General features: G+C 43.0%; 1 protein-coding gene across 1 annotated transcript in view; it reads right to left on the bottom strand.

Moving 5' to 3' along the window:
- Positions 1–20,018, bottom strand: part of ALYREF (Aly/REF export factor) — a 187,241-nt gene that overhangs the window by 101,044 nt on the left and 66,179 nt on the right. Inside the window, exon 5 of the mRNA XM_044068208.1 lies at positions 17,091–17,247. Coding sequence (XP_043924143.1) covers positions 17,091–17,247 — 157 coding nt within the window. The remainder of the gene's footprint in view (positions 1–17,090; positions 17,248–20,018) is intronic.

Genomic DNA, 20,018 nt, shown 5'->3' with positions numbered 1-20,018 from the left:
AATTAAGCTAGAAGGCTTCATCCAACACAAATGATTGGGGCTCAGAAGCTTACAAACAGTCCTGGATACAGCAAATCTGTATCTGGACTAGACAACTTATAGGAAAGGCAGGAAACAAGCTTAGAATTTTTTTTTTGTTAAGTGGAAAGGGGAAAGGAAGAGCAGAAGCTAACTGGATTGGCCTTCTCAAATGTTCTCCCTGGAATAGGTAGAATGAGGTAATGGCACTAGACTGGGAGGAGTGTCCCAGATCAAATTTACAGTAGGGGCGGGCATCTGCAAAGTCACAAAGTATAAAAACAGGATAGCAAGAGGGAGGGAGGGAAATAAAAATCAGAACAAACCCAACCAGATGCTTAACAATTGCAGAAAATTCTACTTAATACCTCACACACCGTGAGTAAAATAAAAGTGCTATAAATAACTCAGAAATAAGCAAAAAACAGGATACTTAATGTTATATAAATCACAAATTAGTTAGCTCAGAGCCTCTCCTCAGACTTCCTCCGATTAAGCTAAGTGTAAAATTGCAGAAACAGTCGCAAGTTAACTTGAGTAACAAAGTTGAAACCTGAAACAACTTTTAAAAAAGCTTGAAAGAACCAAAGAGGCTCTTAGTCCAAGGCGTAGTCCAGGCAACCCCAGTCAGCCAATGACCACAAACAATTCACTCACGCGGAAATGCTACACTGGCTTTGGCCAAGCTATGACGGCCTGGGACATGTGCTCAGACACAGCCTCTACTAAAACTAGGCCCAAAACACAAGACTGAATATGGACAATGCTACACTACCAACACTACTTTGGTAGACGTCAATTCATTTTTTTTTTTTTTTTTAATCTGTTACGGAATTTCTTTAGATTGCAGCATGTCTTCCTTTTTGGGATCTTTTGGCATACTTACTGTCAGACAGGTTCTATTTAAGTGATCTCTTGATTCAACAGGTCTGGCAGTAATCGAGCCTGGGTGTGGCTAGTGAAACTGAACTCTGCTTTCCCAAAAAATGAGATTAACCACAGTTACTTCATGATTTAACAAGGGGGGGCAGTTATTTTTTCACATAGGGCCATGTGGGTTTGGACTGTTTTTTCCCCCTTAATAAATGCAATCACTTAAAAACTGCGTTTTGTGTTTACTTGGGTTATCTTTGTTAATATTTAAATTTGTTTGATGATCTGAAACATTTAAGTGTGATAAGCATGCAAAAAAATAAGAAATCAAGAAGGGGGCAAAGACTTTCACTGCACTGTAGGACTGCCTGTAGCAGAGATGCAGGAAACTGACTGCAGCAGTGACTTGCACATCCAAAGTTGTCTAAACCAGAAAGGCAGTAAGTATAACAGACCCAAACAAATAATGATCGCGTCCAGAACTAAAGTCTCCTTCAGTGGTATTGTGAAGCAGAAAGTACAGTTGTGTACCTACCATAAATGTAGATGTTCGTGTGTACACCCTGCTGCAGTCACACTTGGGTTATCCTGTCGTCAGGCGATCCCGCAGTCAGCCAGAGTTCCAAAGTCTTGGTCCGGCGTCGGATGCGGTCACTTCTTGGCCGACGTCAGTGCGCCAGGGGTATATATAATGCAACAGACGCCATTTTCTTCAGTTTTTCTTGCCCCAGATGTCAGGTGTGCCCAAAAAGGTAGTCAGTAATAAGTACCAAATTGAGTAAATTTTGCACAAACACAAAATCCCTCCAGCTATAAGCAAATACATCAGGAAGGTATTGTAGAGATTTAGCCAGTTAGATCAGAGGGTATGGAGGAAGGGTAACCTGGACTGCAGCAGGGTGTACACACTAACATCTACATTTATGGTAGGTACAAAACTGTACTATGTTCATAGTGTTACCCTGCTGCAGTCATCACACTTGGGTTGAATCCCAAAGCTAAGGATGGGTGGAGGAATCTGAGAGGGTTAGAGGAGGCTAGAAGGCCCTGCAGAACTGCAGTGGCGAAGTCCGCCCTAGTCTTAGAGTAAAGTGGTAAGTGATTGTGTTTGGTAAAGTTTGGTAAAGGTGTGTACTGAACTCCAAGTTGCAGCTTCCAAAATCTCCTTGGTTGGAACCCCCCCCCCCCCCCGAGAAAAGCTGTAGATGTAGCTGTTGCCCTGGTAGAGTGGGGCCTAATGGTAGCAGGAACTGGTTTTCCATGATGGGTATAGCAGAAACGTATGCAATGTCCTACCCATTTGGAAATGGTTTGTTTTGATATAGCCTTCCCTTGTGTAGCTGTTGCACAGGATACAAAGAGCTGGTCAGATTTTCTGAAAGCCTTAGTTTTGTCCAAGTAGTAACGAAGTTGCCTGTGAATGCCCAAGGAATGCAGGAGTCTCTCACCTTTGTTCTGTGGATTTGGGAAGAAGGTGGGTAAGTGGATGATTTGATTTAAAGCCACACTGGAAACCACCTTAGGCATAAAGGATTAGTTCGTAGAGAAACTCTGTCTTGATGAAAAATGAGGAAAGGTTCCACTGCCATTAATGCCTGCAGCTCTGAGACTCTTCTAGCTGAAGTTATTGCTAGCAGAAGGGCAGTCTTCCATGAAAGGAACTGAAGATCTGCAGAGAAAGCTGGTTCAAAGGGAGGTAGCGTTAGTTTTTCCAGAACAAAATTGAGATCCCATGTTGGTGTAGGTGCTCTGCTGGGGGGCCTAATGTTTTTTGCCCCTCTGAGGAACTGCTTTAGAAGTGGATGCGAAAATATGGGTGGATCCGTGTTGTAGTGGTCTGAAATAGCTGAAGCATGGATTTTAATGGAGGAGAAAGTCATTTGTGCAACATCTCAGTTAAATACTGTAGAATATGAGGCTGAATTGTGTCTTGGCCTTTGGCTTGGTTCCAGGCACAAAACCTTTTCCATTTGTCCGAATAAGCCTTCCTGGTGCTTGGCCTCCTAGCTTCCAGAATAACATCCATAACTGCTTGGGAAAGAGGAGCTGGCTGGATGCTTAGGTGATTTGCCATGCAGCCAGATTTAAGGTTTTGAGCTGGCTGTGAAGAATCTGATTGTTTTGCTGTGTGAGCAAATGGGTAATTTGTGGTAAGATCCAAGGTGGGCCCTGGGCCATATTTCTCAATAGTGGGTACCAGTGCTGGCGTGGCCAGTCTGGGGCTATGAGAATCAGTCGTGATCTCTCCTTTTGACTTTCAGAAGCACCTTTGTGAGGAGAGGCAACGGAGGAAAAGCATATACTGTCAGGTTTTTACAACTGAGTGTGCGTCCATTTTCCAAGCTTGATGGTGAAGTGTCCTTGCACAAAATTTTGTTAGTTGATGTTTTGAGGGCTGGCAAACAGGTCCATGCCTGGAAGGCCCCATTTTTGAGTCATCATTGTAAATACTTGTGGATCTAGTTTCCACTCGTGGGGATCCATGATGTTTCTGCTGAGGTTGTCTGCCAATGTGTTTTTTTTTTCCTGGTAGGAATTGAGCTTGTAACTGAACTTGGTAAGCCAGAGCTGTGTTCCATAAGGTCATTGCTTGCCTGCATAGAGGGTAGGAGTGAGTACCCCCTTGTTTATGTACCACATAACTGTGGTGTTGTCAGTCTTTATTGTAAGTTGTCCTGGATGTAATAGTAAGTTGTCCTGGATGTAATAGATTCCTGAAGGCTGTCAGAGCTTTCTGTACAGCTAGCATCTCTGATTGATGTGCAGATTCCTTTGATCTGCAGTCCATACGCCTTGAACGCACTTGTCATGCCATGTGTGCCCCCCACGTATAGTCTGATGCATCTGTTGTGATAGTTTGCCTGGCTGGGGGCAAGGTGAAAGGTTGACCCTTGAGGTGACATGCCTGTGACCACCATAGAAACTCCTGTTGTAGGCAGGAAATGAGAGATCATTGTGTCCAAGCTGTGGCTGTGTTGAGACCATACGCTTTTTAGGTACCACTGTAATTTCCTCATATGCAGCTTTGCAAATGGTAGTAGTATGCAAGATGACATGAAGCCCAAGGCCTGCAGAATTTTTCTTGCAGTTAATTGCGTCTTTGTTGCCAGTGTTTTGAAATATTGAGTCAGTTGTAGTAGTTTGTCTGGCGTCAGATAAGCCTTCTGGACCATTGTATTCAAGCTGGCACCCAGGAATGTCATTTTGTGAGGGTACTAGTTTTGACTTTTCGTTTACTGTGTACCCCAGGCAATTTAGTAGAAGTTTTAAAAAAGCCAGATGATGCAAGAGGATGTCCTTGCTTACTCTGCTTGGATGAGGCAGTCGTCCAGGTATGGGTATATTTGAATTCCTCTGTCTGCAGTATGCAATTACTGGTGCCCGGCATTTTGTGAAGACGCTGGGCGCAGTACATAAGCCAAAGGGCAGTGCAGAGAATTGGTAATGGGTTGAACCTGCAATGAAACGGAGGTATCTTCTGCAACTTTGTCTGATAGGGACATGCAGGTATGCCTCCTTGAGGTCCAACGTTACTAGCCATGCTTCCTTGCCCAACATGGGAAGAAGCTGTAGTGTTAGCATCTTGAATTTGGGTACTTGTAAGAAGGCGTTTAGAATTGAAAGGTCCAGAATTGGTCTCCAGGCATTGTCCTTTCTGGGCACTAGAAAGAGTCTAGAGTAAAATCCTTGACGTTGCTCTCGAGTAGGTATCAGTTGAATGGCTCTCATGTCTATGAGCTGTAATTTGTTTTTGTGCCTCTGCCCATTGATTCTGTGGCATGTTTGGCATTCCTCTTTTCATTGGCAAGGTGTGGAAATGGAATCTGTATCCTCGTAAAATTATGTCTAGGACCCATTTGCCCTTTGTGACAATGTGCCAGTTGTCTAAACAAAGTGCGAGTTTTCCACCCAAGGGGGCTGCCAAGATTGTTGCTTGGCCAGATGAGGTGCAAGTCATTGAGTTTGCCTTCTGGTAGGTTGGGACCTGTCTTCTCCTCCCTTGTGTTGCAGTGCCCCATTGTCGAGGTTTGTATTGGGCTTGTGGTTGTCCTCTGCCCCTTGGACATCTGTATTTACCCCTCTTGTGGTCTGTCAGTAGCTGGAAAGGACCAATTTTTTGTTGGCCAGTTTCTGCTGAAGTGAGGGGGCTGTACCTGTAGGAAATCTGACTGTCTGCATAGATTACGCCTTATCCTCCATTTTCTTTAAGACTTCTTCTGCTTCAACTCCAAAAAGAACATCTTGCTGTAAGGGAACATCTAGAAGCTTTGCTTTAACGTGATCAGGCAGAGTTTGTTCCTTTAACCAAGCATGCCTACGTATAACAGACCCAGTGACAGCTGCTCTGCAGGAGGCCTCCAAAGAATCCAACCCACATTGTAAGGTATGTTTGCCCACCTGTTCAGTTGCATACAACAGATCCTGCATTTCTTTCAGTTCAGACTGTTGAGGGAGAGTGGTCATTCTTTGCTTTAACTGAGAGATTAGAAATTGCTGATACTTTAGCATGTGGAATTGGCAATTTAGTGCCTCATAGCTAGAGTGGCTGAGGTGTAAACCTTTTTCCCCCACTTGTCTAGTGCTCTGGAATCCCTCTGAGGGTACAGGATTTTTAGCCATAGAGGCCTTAGCCCCTTTGGGACCCTGGGAGATTGTCAGCAACACGGCTTTTATGAAGAAATTTGTGAGAATCAGGCACTCTGTAATATCTGTCAGGCTTGGCCGGAGCAGGAGGAAGAGTCTGGGTTCACACTGGATTCTAAGTAAACATCATCCACAATGTCTAAAACTGGTGGGATGGCAAGAGGTCTGTGTTGGGGGAGTAAAAGAAACTGAGCCTTTTCTTAGAGAAAAAATAGTCCTGACCTTCCCAGTGAAAATGTTCCCTCAGTGTGTAAAGTTTCCCCAAAGGAGTAGTCTTCAGGAGGAGAAGCTGAGGGAATGGAATCCTCAGCATCAGAATCTTCATAAGAGAAGAAAGAGTAATCTTGGTCCTCAGGAGTCTGAAGAAATGGACACTTGTTCAGAGGATGCATAATCTTCCTCTTGTCTAGGCCTTTTGTCAGGAGGGGGCTGGGAACCCCTGATTAAAGAGATCAAACCTTCAGCCACTTTAAACATCTGTTTCTTAGGCATGGGGCCTTGAACAGGGGACTAAAGTGCAGTCCTTTTAGATTTAATAGGAGTCTTCGTCTTAGGATGCGTTTTAATGGTGAGCGGTCTGAAAACGCCTTCAGAAACCGAAGGCGTTTCTGCAGCACCATCTTTTTCAGCAACGTCGCCGGTAGGGCCTGAACAAAATGGCTGCGTCGGCCTGGTACATTCCGCCAAAAGTTCCAAAGCGGTCTCTGGTTCCAGATCTGCGGTAGTCAGGGGCTGCGTCGGAGCCTCACTGAGGACCGGAGACCGGACCAGCAGAGGCCTCAGAATCTGGCTTAGGCCTGGGCTGTCTGTCCTTATCCTTGCATTTTTTGTGCACGCCGGTAGTCTGTTGCTCCGACGAAATAGTGTAGTTAAATTTTCTACCGAAATAATGTTATGCGAAATCAAAGCGTCTTTTAATAGTACGCTTATTAAACCTAGCACAAAAACGACAATTAGTGACGTCGTGGTCTGGGCCTAGGCAAGGTATGCAATAAGAATGAAAATCCTTGAGGTATTTGCTTCCCACAAGAAACACAATTGTTAACTTTTTCTGACATCGGTCTGAGGCAAGAAAAGTTTCCCCAACGGGGTACTTAGCTTTACAGAAGACTTCGGTCTGAAATTCGAAAATCTCAGGAGTCGGCCGACCGGCACTTGTGAACTGCTTCTGCTTTGGGCACCGTGCGGCAAGAAAGACTGAAGAAAATGGCGTTGGTTGCATTATATATACCCCTGGCGCACTGAAGTCAGGGAAGAAGCAACAGCAACAGACGCCAGACCAAGACTTTGGAATTCTGGCAGACTGCGGAACCGCCTGACAGGATAACCCAAGTGTGATGACTGCAGCAGGGTAACCTGATGAACATCTTCAATTGCTTCTTGGACAAGCAAAAAGGTCTACTGGTTCACCCAATCTGTACCAATTAAAATCCACCCTTAAGTCCAGCATCCACACACAAGGATCTGCATTCTGATCTGAACAAACAATCCAATAGGGAGTTCTGTTGAAGTGGAATGAAAGACGCCCTCAAGTTTATACCAGAATCTTAAGACTGTCCCAAATCCACTGTGGCAGCCTGTACAATGGCTGTGAATGAGTCCCAATCAGCCATGTACTACTTCACAGCAATTCATCTTATTAGGTGACAGACTCACGAATCAGACTTTATACTCCTACACCAATCTTGCATTACCCAATATTCAATGCAGTCTGGACCTTGAGCCTTCCCTGCATGGGCTCTGTCAGTCTGAAGAGGCCTCCCTTGAAGGGGGATCCCAATGTTCTACACCTCTTGCAACCACAATTCTAGTTCTTGTCTGATGAAAGGCAGGAAAGGAATCTCATCCTCCAGAAAATGATTGTGCTAATTTCCATGCGTTCCAGAGGTAACACCAAATTTCTCATATTGTCTTATCAGGAGCACTGCCAAGGATTCCACCTTGTACTGACAGAGAAAAGCCGCCTTGGCTGTTCATATCCTAAATGTTACCATAGTCATAAACCCTTTCTCTCATTTTGCATGGGGTTGAGGAGTCTCAAATTTAAAAAAAAAAAAAAAAGCCAATGCAACCAAACTATAACCAATGTTACCACCTTCGGGTAGTAAGCACTACTGCACAGAGAAAATCCTCAGTCTGAAAAGTGGGCTTGGATTAGGCAGCCATCTAGATAATTGGTCAATATAGAAAGTGCCTTAGTTCTGCAATACAATATTGGAGCCAGACATTTTGTAACAATCCCAGAAGCAACAGCCAAACCAAAGGGGAAACGATCCTTCTGATCCAAGAGACCACTTGTGGCCCCCCTGGGAATGACAATAAATAGGCATCCATGGAGGTCCAGGGTGATCAATGCTCTAAAATGGGAGGAGCATGCAAAGATAGCTTACAGAATCTTGAACTTCTACGAATTTGTTTAACCACGACAAACCACAACAGAGTCCAATGACCACCCTGTTCACTAAGAATAACAATTTTAGAAGCTTCTCTTTCTTGGACTTGCTCTCAAGAATCCCTCCACAAACTCCTTTGGAACTGGAACCCCCACAAACTTTGGTTTTGAAAAACTGCAGCCTACTACCCAGCACTACTACTTTTACCTTTTCCTCTGCTTTTTTCCTTGCCAGCAATAGAAGGATCAGCTCAAACAGGTAATGTCCATCTGTGTGCAACTATGGATGAAGCAAGCCTTTGCATTTTTCATTAGCTTCCTAAACTGATCACCATGTGGAGGGTTCACAGCACAAAGTCTTGTGAAACTAAACAGAATCTGTACAGACACCATATGGTAGGTGCTGGGTTCTCAGCCAGGCAAGTCTTCCAATTACTAAGATCTACAGCAACATACCCACATTTAAAGACATGCTTTACAACCTGAGAGATAACTGCCTTGTCCTGAAGACCACTGCTTTTTGAGCAGATCAGCTAGAGCTTTGGCAGTAAAGCACTGAAGGTAAAATTCACCTTGATACTTCATCCCAAACTACAGATAAGACTAGTCAGTAACCCCACCCAGGTGGTCAAAATAGCACTTCTGGCCAGAGAATACCCCCTCTGTTTTGGAGTCATCATTCTGCATAAGATGCCCCCAAATAAAACGTCCTATTGAGAAACAGAAAAAGGTGTGTATATCCCTAATGTGAGTGGACTCCTTTTTCCTTTCGGTAGACATGATACCAGACAGACATCTGGCCCAGCAAGGCATGAACCAATCATATGTTTCTGGGTGCTGGGCTTGTGTACGCATGCAACGGACTGAGGACCAGGACATGGCAAGTCTTCTGATTGGGCAAACATCCTCCATTGACACAAGAGTCCTTTTGAAATAGCTGACCGCCTTGCAGACCTGGGTATGTGAACTGGCATTTCAAACTTCCACTTTCTAATAGTTACAGCAACAACTACTCCCTTCAGTAATAACAAAACTGTCAGTCAGGTTCCTGTGAATGGTATTCCAGACTAACCAATGACAGAACACGTTTGGTACCAGCAGCAGGGTAGCTTCTTGAGGAGCAAAGTCAGGGATCCCAGACAAGAGACTCCTGGGACTGTGACAACCCTAAGGGCCAGGCAACTTAACCTAGGAGGGCCCTCCGGGGGTTGAGGCAAGGTCCTTATACCCAGTTACCCCTCTCCTTCAGGCATTTGATGGCTTTTAAGTGGAGTCTGCACATCTTTCCCGTGTTTGCAAGGGTTTTCTTCTGGTGCTCCAGTTTCCTCCCACATTCCAAAGACATGCAGTAGGTGGACAGATGCACTAAACTGGCCACAGGTTTACTGCACATGGGAGTATGTGGTGTAGAACTATTGCACCAGGGCTAGCCATCCAGCGGTGTAAGCATCAGCTGTAGATAATTACCACGGATGAATTAATCTCAATCTCATGTGCAAAACTGGGAAAAGGGAGTTGTGGATGGATTAATTCACTAAAGGCTACAAGATACTGAAGGACAGTCTCACAAAACAAGGTCTTAAGGATTCTGTCCAAATACTGAGGGACCCCCCGACCCCCCCCACCCCCAACACAAATCTTTTGCACCCAGAACAAATACTGGGCTCTGGCCCTAAACTACACATGCACGCACACAAATAGTTTTAAGGGATACACCAGTCAGTGAAGACTAATCCTCATACTTGTGATACAATTGTAAATGCTCCCCAATGGGCTATTTATCCAGTCAGCTATTGAGTTCAGGCTAGAGTGCAACAGAATGTCACACAAGTCCTGTGAACTTTGAGGCAAGATGGCAACACCTTTTCTACACTGAAAATGCACAGACATTCTAAGGATGCAGATATGTTCAGCCAGGAGGGGGATGGATGCAAATCACGGGATGTTGGGTTGACATCAGACCTCCTATGGTCAGACCTGGTGATAGGAAGAGGCACCAGGGTACACTAATATCAGTCTGGAGACCCAGTCTGCCTTAGCTTCAACCTTAGCTGGTCTACTAGCCCTCGATTTTGAGGCAGTAAACATGACAACTGCAACACAAACGACCCACTTCTAAACACACTGGTTCAACCTCAGAGATGGATCTAGATCGGATCTATATCTAAACCGGAAACTAATCTCTCCATCCAACCGATATGTCAACAAACAGTACAACACTACATTACCAAACTAGTACTCCTACATATGTTGGAAAAAAAAAAAAAAAAAGCACACCACGCCAGCTGAGGTAGTCACCTATACCTAAACTTGTAACCTTAAAAATCACAGAACCCTACAGCACATCCTAGAATATCTTAGCCATTGACTTCATTTAAAACAGACCGTGCTTACAAAGTTTGCAAACAATGGACTGACAGCTGCATCTCCAGTGCAGGCACTGGAATGTCAAGAGGGCCCTTAAAATTCCTTCACTGCTCCAGACAGTTAACCCATCATGGGCAGCGGCAAGGTAATGATCTTTGGCATTCTATCTTGGGGAAGATTAAATTCTATATTGAATATAGAATTCTATATTGAACATCTCTCCAGTGAGCTTCCTTTTCTGATCACTAGGACACTGTCACTACTCTTGCAAACACACTCGTCCCAACTTCATTCCAATTCCAACCACTCTGCCTCTGTCTTCCCCACACCTAAACGATCAATATGAAGTTCAGAATTAAGCACACTAATTCCACAGGTCCTGCCAATATCACTGTATGTACCTACCAAGCAAGGCCTCTCCTCCAGCTCTTCAACCAGTCTCTCTGCTTATAATGTTCTACCAAGTGTGGAAAAAGGCCATTGCGATACCTATGCATAAAGGTAATCTCTACACTAACCCAAGGATTCACAGACCCATTACTTAGTATTTGCAAAACTATGGGATAATTGTAGCCAAACTAAAACAGTATAGGTGACCTTGTACCCCTGACCAGTAAGGCCTTGTTAAAGGCAGACGATGCCTGCTCAACACAGTTGAGTTCTTTGAAATATTACTGAGACCACGGATATGGGGCACAGTCCATACTGCTCATATGGACCTACCCAAGACCTCGGGCACCATTTACCATGCTAGAACTACTGACAAGCTCTCCCAACTTTAATCCATATATTTTGTGGCTTGGTAATTGGCCGCCAGACCTGTATCATTGGGCTGGGGGCTACATACTCTAGCCAGAAACATCATTAGTAGTGCCCCCACAGGGCTGTCCAAACCCCCCCCTCCTCTGTCTTGTCCTAAGTAAAACTAGGTGTGCTTATCAAATTCCACTCTGTTAATAAAATACTCCAGCAATGGTTGGATGACTCAAATGCTTGGTGTATCAATCACTTATTAGGCCCAACACTGAAAATAATTTACATTTTGGCACCTAAGCACTTAAGCCAGGCTGAGAAACCTCAATGTTTCCTCACAAAAATCAGATAGACACCAAGTAGATATATAGGGGTTTTATGGACTCCTGATGAAGTTCTGTTTAACCTGTGCTACGAATGACCCAGCACTCAACAGGCTTGATCTGAATAAAAATCAGTGTGATAAGTTCTAGCCAGACTACTGCATCAACACAACCTGGTGGCACAAGCCCCCCCCCCCCCCCCAAAAAAAATCTCCAATTAGGCAACTGTAGAGAGGAATGTTCACCAGGGAAGTGGAGAAAATTTACTTTATGGGGGGGGGGGGGGGGGTGCACATCAACTGTCCTGTAGTATTGGATAATATGATTGAGGTCTGGTCGTCTCAACAGGTGATAATTCCTGTAGAATTCAGTCCTGCTGGTTATGGAGAAAAAATTTCTATTATAGGGATATGGAGAACAATTTTCAATTATAGGGATATGAAGAACAATTTTCTATTATCGGGATATGGAGAACAGTATAGAATAGTTTTCCAAAGCACAGCTGTTCGAAATCTTCAGCAGTCTTCGTATTCAATTCATTTTTCAGTACACTTTCGTAGGCATGCACTGAAAAAGTGGCCTCCTAGTTATCTTGGAAGACCATCTTCCCTTAGGGAGGGGCCCCACCCCCAAAATACAAGGGGAGGATGCAGTTAACATCTTGTCTTTCTCCAAAATCTGGGCAATATTAAGTCACAGCAACATCCTTTTACAACTTTTTAACCATTCTGCATCACCTGCCAAGAGGGAGCTGGCAGAATAGCAAAATGAGCTTCAGGAAAGGAGATAGGAGGTTCTACCAAGTATAAAAAGCCCTCAGACTCTGAATCACTTAGGTGCTGAAATGAGCCCTTGGTGAAGTGGGAACAAGTCTGGCAATGAATGCAGAGGATTAAGGCTGTTACTTACAAACCAGGCCTCGATTCCTTCAGCCACTTCCTCACTGTGAGCAAACAGCAAAGTACTCCTGGGCAATTGGTCTAGGCTCCCAATGGTTTCCTGGACTGCAAGCCTAGTAAATCACCCATGGTCTGTGACTAACAGAACTTGGAGGGATAGATGTGTGTTCCAAAGACTTCCCCCATCTGTGGATTAGACTCCCTCTCCATATCAGGCAAAGTACTGGTCTAGCCTTCTAAGAGGAACATAGACGACTGGATGGGAAACAGAAAATACACTCCTGGGATCTCACCGGTGTCCCTGCTGGACAGGGGAAACAGGTGCTGGCTTTAAGGGAATATGGACAACATTATTGGCTAAGCTTATAAGGGCCTCCGGGCCAACAGCCTAGTATCCTATGAGCCAACAGCCTAGTATCCTATGAGCCTATGAATCTTGTCATTAGAATACTGTGCATAGGCCAATGATCATCCAGATTAAAAGAATATTCTCGGAAGCTTTTAAATAAAGGAAGTTAAGCAGTGTTGTCTGCCGATACTGTTTGCTTCCATGTGTGTAATGAAGAGGTACTCTCCATGAACTACTTCAGATTAGTGTCTTGATCATTTCTTAGACTAAAAAAATGTGCATTATGCTATTAGTACACACACGTCTTCACATCGCCAACAGAAACAGCAACTCTTCACTACATCACAAAGAGAGAGCGGCTACCACATAAGGTGGTGTAAGAGGGTAATGTTGATTTTCAAGAGGAGAGATCTATACTCTATGCTGAACTTTTTAACGGTTATGTTAAAGGACATAAATAAGCTGTACAATTTGAAACGCTACCAATGGCAACGAATGCACCTGGAAGCTTGTCTTCATTTTAAGGTAGTCCCTAGAGGGCTACGTTTTAAGGATGCCAACTTATGGTGCTACTTTCCCTGAGCTTCTACGAAGTGGCAAGAGTTAAATATTGAACTGAGCTTTGATTACATATGGTTAATTTCTTCAAACCTTTTGAAGACGAGTTAAGTAATGAAATACAGAACCTCCTTAAAGAATTTTTAAGAGTGCTGCTGATGTTTATTGGCTTGATGAGATTTTCACAAATATTTCTGTGTCTTCTTCTTTCAGCTTTTTCCCTGTTAGGGGTTGCCACAGCGGATCACCTGTCCACTCATGATTGGCAGTGGAGTTTTAGTGTCAAGTTGCCAGCCTGGTGCCCAACCTTCCACAGAAGGCAAACATGCACACACTCATGCCTAGGGCGAATTGAGTGTCCAAAAATATTTCAGTGTATGAGAATTAAAAGCCATGAAGAGCAGGAAATTAGAGAGAGACTTCAATGACTTTAGCAGAGGTCATTTTTATGTGGCCATGGAATGTGAACAGTAACAATGTAGATATTCATGACAGGAATAGAGACAGAGCTAATGCACAAAGAGAGACTCTAATGAATATTCAACAAGAGGAGGTTAGACATACTCCTTTGGTATCCGCAGCTCACACCTCCTTGACAGAAGAGGGCAGTGGCATGATTACATAGTCTAGTGAGAGATCAGTTTCTTTGAATAATGAAAACTGCTTGGGGCAAAACAGACCGATTTCACCACCAGCTCCTGAAACCCCTTTTCCAGTACTCCCTGTTCCTATAAAGGACAATACATGGAGCGACAAAAGAAAGAAAACGGTAGGTCGACACAACAATGAACAAGTTGAACTGGAAGCAAGCAACAATGATTTAGTCTTCAATTTATCTTCTTATCCACTTACTGATCAACAGGTTAGTGTACTTAATTGTGGTTTGTTTATACTTGCCAGCAGGACTGATGTGGTAGAGAATGTTACAGGTGAGACTTTTTGCACGTAACATTATGTTGGACTTTTTCCTTCTGATAACGGCATGACTAAATATAAGAAATCTAGTGTATTTTGTCCGCAGATGGAGGAGTCTGTGGAGTTATTCTTGAACAAATGTGAACGGGACTTATACCCGAGAATGAGAAGCGTGACAGGAATACTTTTGTTAATTTTGACTCTAAGAGAATATTGCCTTGAATTCTCTAAACATGGACATTCAGATTCGACCAGCTGATAAGGGTGGGGAGATTGCTGTTTTTGATAACGTCATTTATGATGAGATGTTGCAGATGCTTTCTGAAAAATGTGTTTATGTTGACCTGCAGTAGTCTATGGGTAGGTTGATTCAACATGTGCATGAGTTATATGACTCGTTAATGAATAGGTTGATAGGTCTATAGGATTATTTTAAGATAGATTTTCCCCTCACACCTGTCATAGATGGATTGCCTAAAGTTCACAAGGATGGGAGATACTCCACTTCAACCCATTGTCTCAGGCAGTGGGTGGTTGACTGAGCCTGTCAATTTTTGTAGAACAAACTCAGGGCTGTAGTTAATGATGTTAGCACTGTGCTCAGAGATGCACAACATTTTTTAGTAGATTTACACGAGTTTAACTCTATGCATGATTCGACAAATTATGTTTTAGTTACATTGTATGTAAATACTTTCTTTTTTCGGCTTTTCCCGGTTAGGGGTCGCCACAGTGGAACTCCAGCCCACTAATGACTGGCAGTAGATTTTTTACGGGAGCAGAGGTGCCAGCTCGACACCCAACCTTCAACAAAGACATGCCCATTTTACAAGTCTTTCAAAACGCCACTCCACCACGGGGAGGACATGCAGACTCCACACAGAAGGCGGTCCAGCAGAGAATCGAATGGGAGAACCTCTTGCTGTGATACAACAACTCTGCTGTATGTAAATACTTTATTTACTGTTATTCCTAATTTAGAAGGGGTGAAAGCTGTAAGATTATTTCTGCATAAACATAGTAAATACTCTTCTGATATGAATTTTTTTGATCTGTGCCCTCTTAGATCTTATATTGGAAAATAATGTTTACATGTTTAAAGAGGACCTACCTCCAGAAGGTTGGCGTGGCTATTGGCACTTCGCGTGTCAATAGCTACGCCAACCTGGTTATGTCTAGTTGGGAGGAAGAATTTGTCTCTAGTTCTCACCCTTTCTCTGAGCATTTGAGATTTAGGTTTGTGGATATTTTTCTTTTGTGCGATGGTAGTCTTTCTGAATTGGATTCATTTGTTGCTTATTTGGAATCTATTACGGAACATCTTAGGTTTACTAAGTAAGTAGAGTTTGTATTGATTTCTTAGATGTCAATCTGTTTAAAGGAGACCATGGGATGGTACAAACATCTATTTATAGGAAGTCATGTAGGAAGAATACCCTGCTGCATTGGACCAGTATTCATCCAGGGTATGTCCAAGAATATTGCTAAAAAATCAAGCTTTTAGAACATCACGGCTACATATGAGAAATGAAGACGTTACACAGGCACTTTATAGCTTTGAAAGGTGATCTGATAGACCAAGGTTATTCCAAGAAAGATTTAGATAAGGTATGTTCAGAAGTGTTAGAAGCTAGACATGGGGAAACACAACTGTGTTATTTTAAATAAGGACGGTATAAGTCCAAGGAGGAGAGCGACAGGACAGGCGTGTTAGACCTGTTGTGACTTTCTCTAGCAATATCAGTATATGTGATGTAATTAGGAAAAATTGGCCAGTGCTTACATCAGATGACAGAATCTCTGGGATTGTTGATGAAACACGATTCTGTTCTATGTGAAACACGATTCTGTTCTACGAATGGGTTATCACTCGAGGCAACTTTGTTATGGAAGATATATGCAGCAGATACCAGTGTCGGATAGGAAAGGGACTTCTGCCTGTAGGAATTATGTAGCATGCTCTTACATTTCTCGAATTAAGGATTTTAACCATGCAGTTGTAGATTTTAGGTTTGTACCAAAATTCTATGCCGACTGCTCCAGTTAAGGATTGTAACCATGCAGTTATAGAGTTTAGGTTTGTACCAAAATTCTATGCTGACTGCTCCAGTAAGAATTTAATTTATCTTGCTAGGTTGGTTGCATCAGGCACAAAGACAAGTGCCTTATACAAACATACAGGCTAATGGTCATTCTTTTAGTTTCTTAGTTTTACAGTGCATTTATGTTTGCATGAGAGGGGGTGATCTGAATAATAAAGTAGAAAAAGCTGAAACTAGATGGATAACTCTGTTACAAGCAGAGAACCAGGGTTAAATGGAGGTGTCTTTAAAGCCTATTCTCAGAGATCGTAAATTGCTCATAAGAGGTTCAAAAAAAAAAAAAAAAAAAAAAAAAAAAAATATTTGTATTCTCTAGTGGTAGTCGTGTTGAATTCTGAAGCACCACCCAAGAAAGTGTCCCAAAGTGCTTCAGAATTCTACGCAGCTCAAAATGTCATTACCAAACAGTTTGACTTTTTATAAAAATAGGCTCATTTTAAAAGATATCATATCTCCTTGTAATACACAATAGAGAGGGACTGTCAGGCACTGCCCATAAATTCAAAGCCCAAACACTGTATCAACAAGGGCGACAGCACACAAACAAAAATCAAAACCAAAGGCAAAAATACCAGTTTTGCTTCTGGAAACAAGCAGAGAGGACAGGTTCATCCTTCAATGTACAAGAGCAATCTGAAGTAGGGAGAAGGGAGACACTTCCTACCAATTACTTCAAAATTCACTATCAGCAACACTGACTAGTTACAATGTACACAGAAACTTTACACATGCCCAGACAGTGTGCGGCTAATGTTAATCTTATAAATAAGCTGGTAATTTTCAGAAATGGTTTACATGAATTTTACAATAACTACCAATGGTTAAAACCCCCTATCCAGGTTTCAATTTACTGCATGGAGTTCAATAAATCTAATTTTTAGACAAGATAAAACTCACCCTTAAATTATATGCATCTAACTGTGCGTCCAATTCCTCAGCAGACAACTGCTGTTTCTGGGTCCGTCCTCTGCCTCGTCCTCTGTTTCCTGCACGACCCCCTCGACGATTTCCACCAAACCCTCCACGGCCTCTGTTCATGCCACCTCTGTTAACACTAAAGGGGGGAAAAAGTAGTGCAATTCTGACATTCAGTATTAATTTGGATGGAAACAAATTGGCAAGACATCCAAAACACATCAAAAAACAGATTCACCCCCTTCTAATGAAAATATGATTAAAAGCCCATATTTTCATCTTCCACCTTACCACAATAGATGACAGCATGGACTTTGCAGTTGGTACGAGATATGCTGTCCAAAAAGACAAGAGTGCAGAGCATTCCTCCTCCATGGATAGAAGATCAGCTTACCTCGAACTTCATGGACCAGGTATGCAGGCGGTGCTGATCTATGTCACCTTTGTATCGTTCCTGACCCTCATCAGATCAATGCCTAACCAAAGCATGCCTATTTAGCAAGGTCTAATCAGGAGAATCCAAGCCCTACAGAAGGCTGAGTAAGGACAAGGAGCAATAAATGAATAAGGCTGAGAAATGGGAATGAGAGTGGGAACCTGTCCCAGCTTGAGTGCCCCGTAAGGTAGAAAGGATTAAGGGAGAGATTTGGTACTGTGACATGACCATCTATGTGTTCATGTGCAATGCTGCAGTAAGCCTGAAGCTTTAGGAAACAGCTGGCCCTGCCAGACAGTATGTCTATCTTCCAACCAGGATGAAAATCATAGCATGTCCTTCAGAATGGCATGAGCAAAACAGACATTATCTTGGAAATTCCATCCCATTCTAGAATGCTTTTCAAAAAATAAGTACATAGGAAAAGCACAAATTAAAAAAATATTTTTGTTACATGTAGTCCTTAGTTTTCTGCAAAGCAGGAAACTGTTTTGACTCTTCTGGTAGTTTTATTTTTGCCCCGTGTGTTTCGACTCTTCTGGTAGTTTTATTTTTGCCCAGTGTAAAGTCTTTTTAAACCGGAGCTACGAAAAGTTACAGGGAGCTGGACTGTTTCGGTTAGTGCTACTTCTGCAATCCTTGGCATAAGAGTTTTTATCCATGGAAAGCAAAGTTAATCTATAGTAAGCATTTCGCTGTCTAGTCATGTAAGCTACAGCCAGAGATAAGACATTCAGCCAGGATGAGCAGACCATACTCTCCCTTCAGTATGGCTGACATTACCTTACCTTCAGTAACTTAATGTACTTGGTAATGAAGGTAGCATCTAACAGCATTATTTTACCGCTTTCTTGCCTCCCCACAGGTCAGCTTCTTAAGCTTGCTTAAATGCCCCTTATACCACTGAGTGGGTGTTATCCAATGTCACTTGAGAAAGGGGCAACTGTGAAAGAACATAGGATACCTGCAGGCAGGATCAGTGTTACTAGCACTGCAACGTTGAACAGTGTACTGCATGGCATTAAAGTTCTCTTGTAGGTTTACCCAATATATCACAGCAGCGCAGTCAGTAAACACCTTCACAGTCCCTAGCACCCAGACTATCTTGGACTAAGTCCATAAATGACCTACATACCTTATTAGCAATTCTTTTTGGAGAGTCCCATGTGCCCCTCGGCTTGAAGTCTACGGATTTTATACCATATCTCATCTGACACTTCCGTAGTTAAGGCCTGGTTGTTTGAGGTGCATGCCCATGTTCCTCTGAATCTGGTTTACCCAACTTCCTTTTTATATAAAGGAACACTGGGAATATAATCCTCTAGGGGTTCGGATTGCTAGCCCAGTGTTACTCAGAAGCCAACACACACCCGTAAGTTATCTATTGGAACCATTAGTAAACACCTAATGGCATGTTATCTAGAATCTGCAGAAAGCCATTTACAGAGTGTGTTCAGCAACGGAGCTGTCCGCTCTTTCCCTTTTTAGGGCATGAATAACTGGAAGCAACAAACCTAGCTAGAGGTTTTCCCCTCATCTATATCAGTCTAGCTTAGCCTCTCTAAAATCAAGGGCAGCTAGAACCACCACCTCAGTAGAGTTCTTCCTCCCCTCAAGAAAATGTGTGGTATTAGCAGGAAAACTGCACCTACCTAGGCCAGTCAATCAATTCAGTTACTCCTGCAGGTGTCTTAATGACAATATGGAGGGGGACTGGTGAGCAGGCTTGTTCATACCTTGTAAAACATTAGTTGGTGGACAGAGATTTGACTTTTATTCCCCTTTGCTGGAATACTTGTAGGAGGGACCCTTCATGCAGACTTAATGGACCGAATCAGGTTAGAATGAGTTGACTTTTGGCATAAAATGAATGTTTGTGGAGCAGCTCAATCCTCCTAGGTAATTGATATATGGAAACTATGAAAAAGGGGATGCAATTCGGATACCCTTACTGCTGAAGTGATGGCAAGTAAGCCACAAGTTTCAGGTCTGTTGTGCGAGCTGACAAACAAGGAAGAAGCCAGTGTCTTTCAAAAGTTCCAAGTCCACAAAAGACAAGATGATGAAAGGAAGGCCCAAGATAAAGCACATCAGGAAAGCATTGAATAACCTGTACAAGATTATAGATGAAATACCAGAGAGAGATGGCAGCCAAACGTACTTCATCAAGAAAGAGTTTAATCCCCTGTCAAAAAGGGCATTCAGAAGACACAGGAGCTGTGAAAAAGGTCTTGCCCTTGTATGGATTGCCATACTTCTACCACTTCAGTTCTCTGAGTAGCAGGATTTTTGAGATGTAATGTTTCATACAACTCTAGCAATAAAGTACAAGATGCACTTAGCATAACAGTAGATGTTCAGTCATCACTGCAGCATTAGCCTAAAGCTATACAGATTATATCCTGCCCACAACATAATTGTCCCTTTGCCAAAAAAGTGTCCAGCTCCCCTCCACCCATGTACTAATGACTGGT

This window comes from Protopterus annectens, chromosome 4.part0 (genome assembly GCF_019279795.1).
Source record: "Protopterus annectens isolate FY-2018-M chromosome 4.part0, PAN1.0, whole genome shotgun sequence".
In the NCBI taxonomy this organism is placed as follows: Eukaryota; Metazoa; Chordata; order Ceratodontiformes; family Protopteridae; genus Protopterus; species Protopterus annectens.
The sequence above is the reverse complement of the archived record's forward strand: the minus strand, read 5'-3'. Positions and strand labels throughout refer to the sequence as shown.